Below are 16,914 nucleotides of genomic sequence, written 5' to 3' on the forward strand. Positions count from 1 at the left end.
TGAGGAATATGAGCATGGTATGAGTCTCGTGGAGAGATTCTGTAATGATATAGTATTTGTGTATATGTTGATGTTGAGGGTCCTGAAGTTGGAGGTTATCCTGATACTCTAATAATCATCCAGTCTCAAGTAGAGAAGGATGAATTATGTGGTGAGAGGAGCAGGAGGTCCTGGTCTATATGCCAGTTTTGGACATAGTGTTGAGGACTAACCTTGTGGATGATATGTAGTATTTTGGAAGTGTACTTGTAAAAAGAAGTAGAAGTCATCACAAGTGCATAACCTCCCGTGACCGTTCATCAACGGAGTGTCTATTGTGGTATTATGGGATGAGTATCTATGATGCGATTGTTGTATGATGGTATGAGGGTGTCTGACATAATTATATGAGATTTGTTGAGTGTATCAAAGTAAATATGCATGTTTTATAAATGATTGGTTGCATGTTAGCTCACCCTACTTGTTTGTGTTTGTGTATGTGTGATGATCGTATAATTCGTTATACGGGAGCAAATGAAGGAATGTCGTGCCAATGAAGAGATAGAAGAATAAAGTAGAAGAATTCAAGTTATATTTATGATTTTGTAGTTAAAATCTGAGTTTAAAACATGTATAGATATATATCAACTATGAATTTTCAAGTGTGATATTACGGGATGTTACTTTAAATGTAATGCTACAGTATATAAATTATGAATGATCAAGTGTGAGATTATGAGATATTACACTTTGAATATAAAAATAATACAATTTTAATTATAAAAGATATAAATCATAAAATTGAGATATTTGAGAGACTCGACTAACATAAATAAAATCTAAAAAATTAAATTGTACACTTATATATTTTGGTTGGAAGATTCTTTGTTACATGAAATCCTGAAATTGCTTAAAAATTTCAATTAGAATTATATTTAGCTGTCATTATCAAAAATCTAGTGCGATTAGACCTAACAATTTGTAACCAATGCCTTTGCTGATATTGAAAACATTGACAAATAATCAAGGCGATATACTAACATGATGGTTGTGCAGTAAACCAAACTTATTTGAATTAGTTTTTTGCATTCACATCCTCATTTGTCTAAAAAATAATAAAATAATTAACTCCATCTTTTTCATATTATTTTTTTCAACTATAATATATAAACCCTTATTTGAACATATCATTAGCAAAAGAGTCGACTCTGTAGTAAAAAATATAATGTCGCATATTTTAGTAGCTATATTGTTGGAAAAAAAATAATGTTCATTTAATTTTTCACAACAAAACACTTAGTTTTTATGAGAAAAAAAATATTATTTTGATAAGTTAGTTAATTTTTCTTTTATAAAGAACAATATAATTAGTTTAACGTATCTCCATGTATTCAGTGTTAACGTTTTATAATAAATATATCTATATTTTGTAAAATGTAAATTTTATTATAAACTTAATGTAATTTTATGTTTTATATTTTTCTATTTTATTAAATTTTAATATGATAATAAATGATTAATAAATTTTAAAATGTTGTAGTTAACACGTGAATTCTTATTTATCATCACTAAATCAACGTAGATGGAAATTATTTTATTTTGCAATATGACTATGACATATGCACTATAGTTTATAAACAAAAAAATTTCATACAAAATTAAAATTAAATAAAAGACACATGTTTTTTTATGAAGTCAATTGACAAAAACCCCGTAACAACTAATAGTTGACAAGTAACCAATAATGAAACTTTGACTAGTTATAGTGTCAACGTTTTGTGTTTGAATAAACTCAAAACTTCCATTTTCAATGGCGACATTGTTTTCCTCTTATTTTTTTATTATTTACAAGCTTTTACCAGGTTTAAATTAAAGACGAGAGTTTGAATATTTTATTTTGAATTTTTTTTAAAATTATTATAATAAATTCCATAATGTCAAATTGTTACATTGTAATTCATCATTTTTCGTACTTTGAAAATTAATTGTATTCGGCAATATTCGACAATTATCATGTTGTATTCCTGAAATTAAATAAGTTTTTATATAACTGTTGTAGTAAAAATGGGGTGATATTTTTATAAATAAATAATTTTATTGTTCCGTTCAATAATAAACCTTGTTATATGGTTTTCCCTTATCCTATAGACTATTCAAACTCTAAGTAAATAGGGTAGTTAAATAAATAAGAATGTGAACATTGTGAAATGTTAGAGAAGCTAACCACCTTATTGCAATTTGAAAATAAAAATTCGAAATACAAAATAATAATAATAAAACTCATAAATATAATATAAACGTGTTAGAATATGATGATATAAATCATTATTTGTTTTAAATTGTGAATTAAAATTATCTAGTCTTTTATTTTTTAATTCAAAAGCAAAAATAAAATAAAATATATTATGACACAAATTAATTATTCAAAATTAGAATTTATAATTGATAAATATATTATTTTAAACGAGGATTGAATTCCATATAATGTAAATAAATGTTCTTTAAATGTTTACGTATATGGATTGAATTCATATAAGTGTTCGTTTCACTTTAAATGTTTACTTTCTTCATACTTCGTAACTTTTTTATTTTTATTTGAAAATTTACTCTTTAGTCCTAATATTTTATACAAATTAAAAGAAAATGTTAATTTTATTCTATGGGAATAGTTGATAGATTTTAAACTTAAAATCTCTATCTTTTAATCACAGATCAAACAAAGACACATCCGTTTAGAAGATTCAACACAAATATGAAAAGGGATTTGACAAACGAATTACTAAAATTACAAAACATTCCATAAATAATTACTTGTTTGAAAATGCCACAATATACTTAGTATCCTTGTACACTCAGTAGTTTGAGTTATTTTAAGACTTTTACTTTTTTCACCCCCATAATTTCTTTGTGTATCCCCTCTGATTTTCTAAATGTCCACTTTTCCTCAAAGAACAAGTTTTTTCAGAATTTCTGAAATATAATTTTCGAAAGAAATCTTTTGGAATAAAATTTCTAAAACATATTAAATGCATTCCGAAATAAATGTTTTCGAATAAAAATTTTGGAATAAACTTTTTAAAATACATATAATATATTTGAGAAAGTTTTTTTACACATTCCTACCTCCAAAATGCATAGAATATATTCTGAAAAATTATTCTTAGAAAGTTTTTTTTTAAATAATATTTTTACAATTTTTTTTTACATTCTTTAACATTATCATTCTTTCTTATTTTTTTTAAATATAAAAATTTACTTTTTTATAACTATTTTATACTTATAGTATATATGAAATGAATATAAAAGTGTTATTCTATAAATACTTTTTTTCTCTTCTCTCTAATATTGTTTTTTCTTCTATGAACAATGATAATAGAAGTGATTATGTCATTTCTTATTTTTTATTCTATTAATTTAAAAAAAATAAAAAATTTACTTTTTATAATTATTTTACATTTATACTATCTATCTAAGGAATGTAAAAACGTGTGATTCTATCAATATTTTTTATTCTCTTCTCACTAATATTTTCTTTTTCTTCTATGTACAATGATAATAGAAGTGACGATATCATTTTTTTATTTTTTACACTATTTATTTTTTAAATACAAAAAATGACTTCTTTATAACTATTTTACATACTATGGGTCACATAATGTAAAAATGTGTCATTCTATCAATATTTTTTTTTCTCTTTTCTCTAATATTTTCTTTTACAATAAAGATAACGATGTGATACAATGATAAAAATATTTGAATATTTTTCTTTTATCGGGAGCAAGAAATAATAAACGTGGTTTAATCCTTCAAAATCCATTTACAAAAATAAAATTGTACTGCACTTATACATTACAAAATAATCATTTGTAATACTATATTAAAGACACCCGCACCAATGTATTTGTATAGGCTTGTCAAAACAAATTTAACAAAATACCAACATATCTTAGAAAATATATAATATCATATTTGTTACCAAATTAATTACAAATATTTTAACACTGTAATATACATATAATCATAAGAAGAGAGATTAAATTCCTCAATTTATACTCAAGAAACTTAGTATAATTAAAAAAAACCATCATCACATTTTAATAATTTTTTTACATATATCATTATTTTATTGGTTGATATATTTAACAAACTATCAAATAAGTTATTGTAAATAAAAAAAATTGTTAAAAAAACATTTTTCTCAGCAAAAATGTAGACAAAATGAAAAAGTACTGTTGAAAGCAATTAACCTTGTGAAAGGACAAATATATATGTGTGTTACGTCCTGTTATAGTCTAAAGACTATTCTTTCCTCCTCTCAGACCCATTCACGTTTCTCTTCTTCACCTCAACACTGCTCCTTCTTGTTGCTAACAACAAACACAAAAAACCAGTGCCAGATTCCAACACTCAACAGAAATTCATTCGTTTGGTTAATATGTTCACAGGTTCTCACTCGCGGTATGAATCTGTCACCCACCTTGTTATGTCGTTTCTTCTTCTGCATTGTTCTTTCTATTCAGGAAAAAGTTCTGAGAGTGTTTATTATTATAATTATATTAATATAACTGCATAATCGTTAACTCGCTAATTGCTTCTTGTCCAGGTTAATGCTCACTGTAACACACCCCAGAAAACAAGATCTCATCCTTCACCAGTGTGATTCATTACGTTCCTTATAACTCAGAGGTTCCAAGTTCTTCATCATCTCCTACTCCCTGTTCTTGCTAGGAATGTGAAATGTTTTTCTTTAATTTCTGGAAAAATAAAATAAAATTTTTGTTAGTGATGTTTCTGCGTTTCTTTTTTGACCGCTTTTTTCACTTTGGACTGCTACACAATTTATTTAATTGGAAAGTTACGCTAATATTAAAAGTGGCATTGACGCGGTTCTCTGTTTCAAAATTTAGGAGTTGCAAGGTTTCGTTGCTTTATGATTTAGCACATAATTTTCGAATTTGAGTACATATATTAATGAGGGAAAAGTTGTGTTTTGAACAGTAGAATACATAGTGTTAAAAGAGCTGGATTGGTTCCACGATGTTCTTTTTTGTGCTTCTTTCTTTGTTGGTTAATTCCGTGCTTGTTTCTTCTTTTTCGATATGCTTAATAAATAGAACTTCCTTAACTTTCATTTTTAATTTCAAAAGATGAATCTTCCATTACCTATTTTTGTTGCCGATTCTTTCTCGTTTATTATCAAGATTTGATTCATTTGTTCTAAATAAATGATAGTCCTTTTCATGAAGCGATTTTTCCCCTTTTTTCTACTTTGGTGTCTCCGTGTTCAATGCTCGTTGTCCACCAAGCACACATATCAAGTTGTTATAAGAATCCCTCATCTATATTATCATCATGTCTATCTTTTGTACTTACGATAATGTTCGTGTCTATTCCCTTCCTCATTGAAAATATTATGGGAAAATGTCAATGTGTAAGTCATTGGATGGCCACTGTGAAAGCCCTTCTTTCACGGCTAAATGGAGGTTAAGAATATTTTTTTTCATGCAATTACAGAAAAGCCCACAGCACATGAATGTGATTTCACTCACATAAATGGGTAAAATGGGTATCTTAGTCATTTACAAGATGAAGATTTGGACGTGTCTTTAATGGGGTGTCCTATCAGTAGAACGTGCCTCTTAAATATTCTCTGGGAGTTTTTGACACAAAGTTCTAGTCATTCATATCATCAGCTAATAAAAAGATACTTTTGTCTTTTAGAGCGTGATTACGATATCAAATTACACAGGTAAAACTGGTTTTGTGGGTTATTTTTCTGTAACTAAATTGATGTATAACATGTTTATCCAACAATGCAAAGTGAATTCTATACATTTCACCCTAATATGCCAGTAGCAGTTTTTTAAGGACTTCATCCATACAAATATTTCAAGTGCCAAAACTCTTGTAATTTTCATTTCATCTTTTTACAATGCTGTCCAGAATCTCTGCCCTGACAGTATTGTTTTTAAGTGATGTCTTCAATTTTAGATATACTTTCTTCAGGTACGTCTAAAAGGGAGTAGTAAAGGAGTAACTTTTGGAAATGAAATAAAGTGAAATTTGGTGGATGCAATTGTTGTGCATTTATGGTTTGATATGTGATGATGATTAGGAGTGCATTCATCCTGCATGAACCTATTTATTTTCTCCCTACTTCATTGACCTTTACATTGGATTCCCTCAGTTAATGATATTTTTCTGAACTGTTATAGTCCTTGTGGGTCAGGGAGCATTCAAGTAGCAAGCAAGGTCCTAATTATTAACCCCTTTTACTTTCCTGGAACACAAGGCAGTTAAGCCATGCAGCAGACCCCAAAGACAAGGTAAGCTTCAATTTTCTATTCTTACTTCAAAATTATATTGGAATGTTTAAATGCTATGATAAGGCTAAATCAACGGGTTTGTTCACCTTAAATTATGCTCTCATTTCTCAATTCTCATACTTTCAAATTCAAATGTCAACTACTATATCTGGAACATAATGTGCTCATGGATGTAAAACTTTAATGCATAAACTGTATATAACTCTGTTCCAATTGACGGGTATAGTTAAAAGTTCACACATGGTTACTAACCTAGCACCACCTCAAGCAAATGTTTTTCAACTATTCACAATTTGTCCTCTTCGATTCAACTTTTAACTTTCCCCACTTTTACAAATATCCTCACATAGTTCGTGTCATTTGCATATTGAGCTATTAGCTATGGTGTTGAAATATTCTGCAATCTCGGTAGTAAGAATCTTAAATTTTGATGGTTGTCTTTTTTTTGTTTAATTTTATTCCTTAACATAAAGCTCATGTTTCTGACGTTAAATACGTTTGTTGGGCTTTTGTCGCTGACGGTTTAATTGTCATTTTCTTCAAAAGACTGATGATTTGTTGTTCAAGTGCGTTTTGTATAGGCGGCGTTAACTGCGGAATTGAAGATTGGACCTGGGGCTTTTATTCCCTGTTACAATTATAATTATAATCATTAATACTGTGCGCAAAAGTTTTAGTTTTTCTAAATGGAATTGATTTCGCTGCAGCAGTGTCTATTTCAAATGGCTATAATGTTTTATGTATCAACTTTATCGTATTTTCTTGGATGGAGGAAAAAGCATCAGACAGTCCAGTCGCTAATTATCATTGATTGTACGATGGTAAATGTTTGACGATAGATATGTAAATTTTAAAGTTCAAATTTGAATATTTTTTACCATGTAAATCATTAATCATAATACGGATGTCAATGCTTGGAGAAAGTTTTAATTTTGAAGTTGAATTAATTAATTAATTAAATGGTTAATGACATTTACGTTCGTTACTTCTGACAAGACTTGATCGTAACTTTAAGCAGTACTACTCACGTATTTATTACTCAATTACTCATTACAGCAAAAGTAAATGTATTTAACTCAGCTACTTGTCTGTTTAAATCTGTCTAATGGTTTGGGTTTAGGAGCATCCACCGTACTCTATGTTCAAACCACATAAAGGAACTCTGTAACGTGTTAGCAACTACCAAGTTCAGATTTTCCTGTGATTTAAAGAAATTGGTTTTGATTTATATGGCAAATTGTTTATTGCTGGTCTTTATTGCTAGAGTTCAGAGATGCGCGTTTCCACATACCAATGCAACTTTTTGGCTAACATGATAATTCATAACGCTTAGATTTTATGATTTCAGAAGTAACTCCTCTGAAGTGCCTCAGAAAGTGTCCCCTCGTGGTGGTGGACGCCAACTCAGGCCTGCCACACTAGATACTGCATCTTCATCAAACCAAGCTCACAAAACTTCAAAGGATCATAGAAGTCCTAAAGTCACTGAGCGCAGATCACCCAGAAGTCCAGCTCCAGAGGTAGGTGACACTTCTTTTGTTTGTGTAACAAAATCAATGTTCTTTTTTATTAGAAAGTGCTTTCGTGAGAAGGTAGCAGGCACGGCAAATCTGTTTTTAGTTTCTTTCTTTATCTTTAATTAAAAATTTAGCTTTATGCTTACTTAAAGCGCTTTTGTTTTTTTGCCTAAATTGTCGGATGTTGTTATGATTATGTTTATATTTTTCAAGGCTTGCTTTTTGGAAAGGCGGTGTTAACTGCTGTCTAATTCGTTGAAGGGTTTAATTCTACTAATTTTTATTGATATTCTTGGACAATGTACTGGTATAGCTAATGAGAACGTAATAATGGGGCGTCTACTGATGTGGGCACTCAATTCCTGTACAAATGCACGTTATCTGTTAGATAGATATTAAAGTCGTCTTTTTGAAGGATTCTGTTCTCGAGCATCTGTTTGATGCATTCAAATAAATTGAGTTGGTAGAATAAGCTACTTCACTGCCATGTAATAACTTGTCATTGGTTCTATATACTATATTTGGTGGCATTGTATATTCAAGCTTTGTGGAAGATTAGGTTTCTTCTGGGCCTCTTTTGTTTTGTTATTTTGTTGGCGTAGGTTTTTCTAATCCTTGTTGTTTTATAAAATTCCTAATAACTAATCTATTGATGTTTTAGAGGAAGCGTCCTAGCAGAATATCTGAATTAGAATCTCAGATTTCTCAACTCAAAGAGGATTTGAAGGTTGTGAGGAACCAGCTCAGTTTGTCTGACTCATCCAAGAAGCAAGCTCAGCAAGATGCAGAAGAGTCCAAGAAACAACTATTTGCCGTATCTGTGGAACTTGAAGAATCTCAACAGCAACTTCTGAAGTTCTCTGCTACTGAACAAGCTCGTGTTATTGAGCTCCAGAAAACTATAGAAGAGCATGATAAGGCGTGGCAATCGGAACTCAAGGCTGCCCAACAGAAGCTCTCAGACAACACTTCTGCACTGACCTCTGCTATCGATGAAATTCAGCAGCTCAAGGTCCAACTTGAATTGGTAGCTAATTGTGAGAATGCACACACCCAAATTGCTGAATCATCGGACGTGGAATTACTGAACTTGAAGGATAACTTGGCAGAATCACTTTCCCTTGTGGAGAACATGAAAAATCAACTCCGGGATTCTAAAGAGTCAGGTCAGGCACAAGCTTTGGTCAACGAGACTTTGCGACAACTTGAAGCTGCAAAAAGAACTGTTGAGTTCCTGAGAGCTGATGCTGCAAAAGCTGTGCATGGCTACAACTCTGCTGCTTCGGAATTAGACCAATCTAGAACACGGGTGGACACACTAGAGACACTAGTCAGTAAACTTGAGTTTGGCCTCATTAGTAACAAAGGCAACCATTCTTTAAATGTTGCAGATGATGGGAACATGGAGCTGAAAGCTGAGATATCAAAAAAGGGTGAGGATCTTAATCACACTGAAGCAGAAATTTATTCTTTGAGGTCTTCCATAGAGACTGATGACGAGACTAAGCACCTGGAAGAACATATTCAGTGTTCAGTGAAGCTCAGGAAAGCCTATGAGTTGATTGAGCAGATAAAATCAGAATCAAGCCAGAGAGAATCCGAGCAAGAGGTAGAATTGAAAAGAAAGAATGCTGATATTGAACATTTGAAGGCTAACCTATTGGATAAGGAAACTGAGTTGCAGGGCATTGTGGAGGAGAATGAGAAGTTGAATTTGCAGCTTCAAAAGAGAAATTCATCCCAAAGAGAGCTTGAACTTAAAAAGGAGCTTCGAAAACTAGATGAATGTGTGGCTGAGTTAAAGGGTGATCTAATGGACAAGGAAACAACATTGCAAAACATATCAGAAGAGAATGAAATGCTGAAGTTGGAGCTTCGTAAGAGGTTTGGACACGGTGGTAAAGTGGGGGTGGAAGTTGCTGCAGAACTTGAGGCTGCTAAGGCTGCCGAACGTGAGGCTGTTATGAAACTTGGTATTTTGATGGAAGATGCAGAAAGGAGCAACCGAAAGGCGGAGAGGGTGGCTGAGCAGCTAGAAGCGTCTCAGGCAGCAAATTCAATAGTAGAAGCTGAACTGAGAAGATTGAAGGTGCAGTCTGATCAATGGAGGAAGGCTGCAGAAGCAGCTGCTGCTATGCTCTCAGCAGGGAACAATGGGAAGCTGACTGAGAGATCAATGTCTTTAGACAACAACTATAACTCTATGATGAATAAGTACTCACCTTTCTGTGAAGAACTTGATGATGATTTTCAGACCAAGAAAAATGGCAACATGCTGAAGAAGATTGGGATCTTGTGGAGGAAACCTCAAAAATAGTCACTGTTTGGTTTAGACCACTTTCTAATGTTGTAGTGCAATGTAATCTTATGTTACTGCAATGTTTATGTTATGCAATTTTGTCTGATCACAACCTTTCTCCTTGTTTGGTGAACATGGTCTACTACTTCTGCCTTGTATTCTATTTATTTAGTTAAGCCCTTTTATATGATCTACCATTTCACTATCTAGAAAATCCAGGAAATTATATTTTCTTTGTGACTTTGTAGTATCAGGAAGCATTGATTTTATAATGTCTCAATGTTTGTTTCTTCTCCATTTCATGGAAATTCTCAATATTTGTACTCTCTAGCCAATTTTTTTTTTAATTATGTATGTTGGAATTAAAAAATATATACTAAAATTCACAAAAATATTTTTCCAAATTTTATTCAAACATAACCTAAGTAGTTGCACCTAAAAGCATTCTCCTTTTATAGATTAAGATATTCTCAATGTTTCATAGACCCAGGATTCAAAATGAGGCTCTTTGAGCTTTTGTTATGGGCTTTTTCTCTCTCCCCCTCCATAATTTTTAACTGCACCCACCCCATAATTTTTCCAATGGCTATTTTACCCTTTGAAAAAGTGAATTTCTAATGATTATCTCTTTTCTTCTTTTACAGCGAAAAATGGAGATACGACAGTGATGACAAAAAGAAAGTATATTATCAGTGTCAGTTTATTCTTTGACCTCCATAAATTTCCTCCGAACACAAAGAAACTTATGTTCTTGTCCTTTTTACCTAAAAATAAAAAATAACTTTCAAATTTTTAAAAAAATTATAGAAAAATAGTTTCTAAATTACATAATTCAATTTAGAAGTCATTTGGCATCCCAATTATATAATCCAAAAATCTTTTTTTAAAGGAAAAAGAATTATTTCTAAATTACACAATTTCGTTTTTGTTCTTTTTCAAATTATAGAGTCTGAAAATATTCTAACTTTAAAAAATGACTTTCAGATTGTACTATTATACTTTTAAGAGAGGACAAAAATGAAATTTTATTCATATAAAAGTGAAGGGAGAAATTTATGGAAGTGCAGCTCGCGAGTTTATGTAAAGGGGCCAAAGTCCAATTTAAAGTCCACACTTTTGCCCTTCGAAAACTTTAAAAACCAGATGATATATATATATATATATATATCAACACTTAAATCAAATTAAACTAAATAACATGATGAAATACCATTAAGAAAAAAATATACTTTTAACATAGACACATTATTCTTCATTTTTTCATTACGAAATCTATGTCAAATAGATGGAATGTAAGTTGTAAAAGCCTAGAAAATGGTGTTTTAGAAGTAGTGGTAGTCTAAAAATAGTGAGACTCGATTATTTTAATATTAAACGGTCTTATTATAAATAGTTTTGTTCTAAACGAGTTTCATTATTTTAAAACGTACCATATCTAGAAACCACTTTCCTATAGTTCTTTGCCTTCTCTCTAGATTTTCTTTCTACTGAGTTATCTGTTCGACGATCAGGAGGTGCTTACGCGATCCTGGCGTTGAAGGCAACAAACTGTAAAATGATGATTATGAACTGGTTTGGATGGATCTAATTGTTATAATTGTGCATGTTGGAGGTACTGGTTGTGAGTAATCTGTTGTGATAATAATGAGATAGGAAGTGAAGTGAATGGTGCTTGTTTAAAGTCAATTTGGAGGAAGTGAGGTAGTGAATTTGAGTATTTAAGGTCAAGTGATGTTAGGGTATGCTGGGGCAGTCTAGATAAGTCATATGTGACTTGTTTGAGTCATCAAAATGGTCAAAAGCAGGTTCAAAGTGGTAAATTGGATTTGAGTCTCTAAGTTGATGCAATTGAGGTTTTAGAGTAGGATTTGGTGCTTAAACACTTTAGATTGATGTTAGGAATGTTTAGAATCACTTAGTCTAGTCTAATTAAGTTTGTACAACAATCTAGGAGTGTTAGAAGTTGGGAAAATTGAGCAGAATTGGTAAGTTGTGGTTGAGTTGCATAATTCTGTAGAATTTCGTTCTGCATATTATGCAGACTCGCTGTGCAAATGGATTCGCATAGCGAGTCACCTTGGCGAGATGCTCTCTACCAAGGCATTCGCACAACGAATGGGTGTGTTGTGCGAATGGATTGAGAAGGTTGCTCTCTGTTTGATGATTCGCATAGCGAATCAAGTCGCTATGCTACTGGTTGGGGTCTGGGGTTATTATTCTTTTTATTCGAACAACGAATGAGTTTCGCTCTGCGAGTGCTTGAGGAGCATGAACCACTGTTTGGGGTTCTCGCGTAGCGAGCTGGGACTCTATGCGAGGGGTCTGGGTTTGATTCAAGTCGAGGTTTATTCGCATAGCGAGTCTAACCGATATGCGAATGGTTTAGAGAGTTGTGTCTCTGTCTGAGGATTCGCACAGCGAGTTAAGTCGTTGTGCGAGAAGCCTCTAGTTTCGCTATGCGAATGTGTGCGCTGTGCGAGGGGTTCTGTTCTAGTTCACTTTTCTTGTGATCTTAAGTTGTTCTAAATGAAACATTGAGTGTTGTATGAAGTAAGTTAAAGTTGTGGTATGTAATATCATTGGTTATTGATGTATGTTGTATTTCAAAGTGTAAGTTGGTGATTCAAAGTGTAAAGTTCAAAGTATGGTTGATGGACGTAATTCCATGGATCTCACAGGGAGATTACATTGTGGTGTCCTATGTTATGGACGTAATTCCATGGACCTCACGGGGAGATTACATGGTGGTGCCTCATGTTGTGGTCCAAAGTGAATTCTCTTGTTGAGATTCAAGTATGTTTAGAATGAATGCAGGAGCTCAGTCTTGGAGGTTATCCTGAAACTCCAATGGTATTTCATTCTCAAGTAGAGAGGATTGATCCATGTCGTGAGGAGTAGCAGGAGGTCCTAGTCTTGGGTGCTTCCAGTATGACCCAAGGTGAGTGATAACGGACTAACCTCGTGAGTGTGGTAGGGTGAAACTCATTGGCAATGGCTTTGCAAAGCAGTAGAAGCCACCACGAGTGCATGACCCGCCATAGCTCGGCAATCATTTTAAGTCCGGACGGTCAAAGTCAGTGTGGTGTTATGTATGAAGAGTTATGTGGTGTGAATGAATAAGTATGCTTGTATGAAACTTAGTAAATGAGTATATGATTAATCTTTGTTTAAACTAGCTTACTCTTGCTTTTCTGTTGTCTATCTTTGTATGTTTTCTGTTTTGCGATGATCACCTGATTGGTGTGAGCTTAGGGAGACATCTGTTTCAGTTACTTCAGTGTTAGGTGATCGGAGAGATTCAAGAAAGAAGTCGGACGAATCTATAGGTGTAAATATTGTCTTTGTTTGTTTCTTATATTAGTTAGTTTATCATATATGTAATATTCATTTTAGTAGTATTTTACTATTAAAGATGGGATGTTACATAAGTGTGTCATAGTGTCATTATTCATGTGATTAAATATGTTACCGAAAGGTTCACTCAAATTTTGGATGAAACAAATGAATTCCTGAAAATAAATAGTAAATATTAATAATACATAAATTAGCAATTGTAAAAGAATTACTACAATGTCAGTCATATAATTTTAAATCACCGTTATACTAACGTTAGTACATTAAAAGTACTTGTTGTTAATAATAGTTACACATTGACATATCATTATTTTTAGCTAACATGGTTGTCTTTTGTGCTTCGAGACTCGTTTTCTTAAAACAAAAACAGGATATTTCTATTTCATATTTTGCTGGTTTTAAAGTTCTTCACAAATGCAGTTGGACAGAACCCCTTTGTGTTTGTCTTGTAGTACTTGTTTGTTAATTGTTACTGGCTCACATTCTGACATTCATATTTGTCAAACTTATGTCTGGCTGCTTTCTCACGCCCAAATCCTACGTTGGATTTGGTCTGCCCAATGCATTTATGGCCAAACAGATTTCTTTCCCAAAATTTTCTTGCCTAAAGCAACTAGAGATGAATTTGATTCTGAAGTTTTGTTTTTGGAGCTTGATTTTGTAAAGAAGAACTTGAATACTGCCTTGGCTTACTTCTATAAAGTACATAATCATGAAGTATTTCATCATTTTAACTATCAGAAACTATATAGACAAACAAAAAAGTCAAACTCTTTCCGTGATTAGCTCACAAACAAAGGGAAACAAAGATTCACAGTGGCCTCAAATCACCAAAGATGTAAAGCCATCACCCTATGAAGATGATCACAATGAAGAGAAACCAACCAGAAAAATTGGAGAAAGATACATGAGCAATCGGTTTTCCTTTCGCAGAGGTATTTCTCATGATGAAAGGTATGATGTTGTTAGACCAGACCAGCAAAACATGAAGGAAAAGAAGAAGAAGCAAAAGTGATTATCTGGTCTAGCCAGGAAGAAAATGTCCACAACAATGCCCTGGTTAATTAGCTCTCAAGAAGCAGAGTCGTCAAAACAATTAAAAATGGAATAGTTTGCTCTCATGAACCTTCACAGAAGCTTGTGTGTAAACCAGAATATGTAGTCATTACAGATGGACAGAACCTTAGTCAGGTATCCACGGTTTTCCATCTCCAGTGATCTTAATTTAGATATCTTGCAGTGAGCACAGCCACAGCAATCTCTCCTCTAAAATTTTATCCATATTCATCAATAAGAAGATAACAGTACAGAAAATTTGACAGTTTTGGGGAACTAAACAGAAGGAGGAAAAAAAAACACAAGAAAAGAAAGGATCCAAGTGAATCATATCCCTGTTAACCCAATACTAAAGAGGATTGACAGTTTGATAAAGACTGATATTTTAGTCAAGAAAGTGCCTTGTGATTTTTCTTGCAGTTGGGGTTCTACATTAGGGGACTCTGGAGAAGTCCATGCCAAGAAGATGTGAAATTGTTCCAACTTTCAATTGCTCTTCCTGAATCAATTTCAGCAATGTTTGTGTCTGCATTAAGCTGCCATGGCGAACCTCCCAACAGCTTCCTTTCACTTTGCTCACTGCCACCACACTGTTCTTGCTTCAGTAATGCACTCACTGATTGAGTGGCTGCATTGCTCATCACTTGATTATAAGGGAGCATCATCTCTTCACTGATTCCAACTCCACCAGAATTGCCATTATCTACCTCCCCAATGTCCCCATTTCCGTACATGTAATACAAATTCTGAAGATGGTTTTGCGTTTCAAGGAACCCACTTCGAATTGCGTCCAAAAATGAAGGGTGGTCTGAGTAGGGATTCATGCCTGAATTGCTCAGAACGTCACAGAACGAGCCTGTGGGGTTCCCCAGCGCAGAAATTTCACTGTCATTGTAACCCAATTGGCCACATGATTGTTTTTGAAGTCTTGCTAATGCTAGAGTGAAGTCATTGGAGCCATAACACAGCTGAGGGAATGTAGTGAGTGGGTTAAGATTCGGTTTGAAACTCTGATCATGATCCCTCTTTAACGATGATGATGATGATGATCGCTTCTTTCGGCATCCTCCTCCCACTGGAACATTCCTCAGTGTTCCTCCTTTGGTCCAATATCTCCTGCAAGACTTGCAGAAATATCTTGGCTGAGAAAGACTATAGTTGTTGTAGTAGCAAAATTTTGTGCTGGTGGAATCGCATCTTGGGCATTTCAGAGCTTGTTCTGGATTAGGCCTTGGTTTCTTCTCCACTGTCTGGCTAGACATTTGCTGCAACATAATACATAAATCCTATCAGTATGAATGCATCATGAAATGGTTGCTGAATCACATAGACATATATAATCAGAAAAAAAGGAGAGTTCAATTGGAATACATACATCCAGTATAAGACCATAAAAGATAAAAATAACAAATCTTCAGTCAAATATACACATAAAAGAGCTTGATAAAAAAGTCTTGTACTGCATATATAACTAAAAAAGGGTAAGAATGAAAATCAATTGCCAATTGCTCAGGGTTTAAGATGGATATCCTTGCTTATACTTGTAAATTTCTTCTAAGGAACAACTTAAAAAGCCAACATCAACGTGTTTGCATGATGCATCCAAATTCCTACCTGGGGTTGTTCACTAGAAGGATCCATCCACAGAATCAGAATCAGACTAAGCAGTCCTTGGTTGGAACCTGAAAAGGAGTGATTTTGTTATGTGGGTGGTTTCTATCTGCTTGTCTAAGGCGTGCTGGGACAAAAAGAGAAGGAGAACAGTGAGAGAGCAAATATAGAAAATCGAGATCGATAGACAGATAGATGGGAGAAGTTCTCATGCAAAGTGAGGGATGGTAATAGAAACAGAAGGACTTGTCTCTATATATAAAGCAAACAATCCCAATATATAGAGAGAGAGGAAGAGAAAAATGATTCTTTTTGTCGTACAATGTGGTCGATGAATGAGGTTAGCTTGCACGCAGAGAAGGTAAGTATTCGAAATTCGAGTAATTGTACTAAAATCTATTGTGCAACGGTTTCATACCATCACTAACCTCAGTCTTTGTCTTGTCCCTATAGTGGGTCAGTGGACCCAACCATCAATGGCCCCACCATGCATCCACCACCACCTACATACAAATTAACATGAGTATTAAGTGGTCCAAATCATTCAATAATTTTTGCATGCAGAGCCGATTTTCTCAGCCCTCAATCCTAAACCTCGTGCAATATGGATTCCCATGTTTCTAAGTTCTAACTAACATTCGAGCCAAATACACGTCTGTGTATTTGGTGAATAAACAAAAGTATCATAATCAGACATAAAGAAAATCAGAGGTTTTGGTCCAAAAAAGAGGCGAGAGCGTAGATGTTTTTGCTGGGTGTGACGAGGTGGTGG

The 16,914-nt window shown here is 33.2% G+C and overlaps 2 protein-coding genes across 4 annotated transcripts; one reads left to right on the forward strand and one right to left on the reverse strand.

Moving 5' to 3' along the window:
• The first annotated feature begins 4,289 nt into the window (after positions 1–4,289).
• On the forward strand, positions 4,290–10,456 carry LOC124830793 (interactor of constitutive active ROPs 3-like). Of its 2 annotated transcripts, none has more exons than XM_047304611.2 (5): positions 4,290–4,437; positions 4,583–4,665; positions 6,195–6,305; positions 7,654–7,825; positions 8,484–10,456. In XM_047304611.2, exons 3-5 carry the CDS (start codon positions 6,283–6,285, stop codon positions 10,137–10,139), a joined length of 1,851 nt encoding a protein of 616 aa, XP_047160567.1. In that variant the 5' UTR covers positions 4,290–4,437; positions 4,583–4,665; positions 6,195–6,282; the 3' UTR covers positions 10,140–10,456. The 2 variants fall into 2 exon arrangements, with proteins under 2 accessions (XP_047160567.1, XP_087949850.1); XM_088093724.1 differs by having other exon boundaries at positions 6,209–6,305.
• A 3,708-nt stretch (positions 10,457–14,164) lies between these two features.
• LOC124830794 (dof zinc finger protein DOF2.1-like) lies at positions 14,165–16,469 on the reverse strand. Of its 2 annotated transcripts, none has more exons than XM_047304616.2 (2): positions 16,146–16,469; positions 14,165–15,796 (listed from the first exon to the last, which is right to left on the reverse strand). In XM_047304616.2, exons 1-2 carry the CDS (start codon positions 16,170–16,172, stop codon positions 14,960–14,962), a joined length of 864 nt encoding a protein of 287 aa, XP_047160572.1. In that variant the 5' UTR covers positions 16,173–16,469; the 3' UTR covers positions 14,165–14,959. The 2 variants fall into 2 exon arrangements, with proteins under 2 accessions (XP_047160572.1, XP_087948595.1); XM_088092469.1 differs by lacking the exon at positions 16,146–16,469 and adding an exon at positions 15,907–16,115.
• Positions 16,470–16,914: the final 445 nt, after the last annotated feature.

The sequence above is a fragment of the Vigna umbellata genome, chromosome 6 (genome assembly GCF_029865625.1).
Source record: "Vigna umbellata cultivar VRB3 chromosome 6, Vumbellata_1.0, whole genome shotgun sequence".
NCBI lineage: Eukaryota > Viridiplantae > Streptophyta > Magnoliopsida > Fabales > Fabaceae > Vigna > Vigna umbellata.

Excerpts from the sequence above, each read along its gene's own strand:
- LOC124830793 (XM_047304611.2), top strand. The coding sequence starts at position 6,283 with ATGCAGCAGACCCCAAAGACAAG. Across the intron at positions 6,306-7,653 it reads CAGCAGACCCCAAAGACAAG|AAGTAACTCCTCTGAAGTGC; the intron begins GTAAGCTTCAAT and ends TTATGATTTCAG. Across the intron at positions 7,826-8,483 it reads CCAGAAGTCCAGCTCCAGAG|AGGAAGCGTCCTAGCAGAAT; the intron begins GTAGGTGACACT and ends TTGATGTTTTAG.
- LOC124830794 (XM_047304616.2), bottom strand. The coding sequence starts at position 16,172 with ATGGATCCTTCTAGTGAACAACCCCAG. Across the intron at positions 15,797-16,145 it reads CTTCTAGTGAACAACCCCAG|CAAATGTCTAGCCAGACAGT; the intron begins GTAGGAATTTGG and ends ATTATGTTGCAG.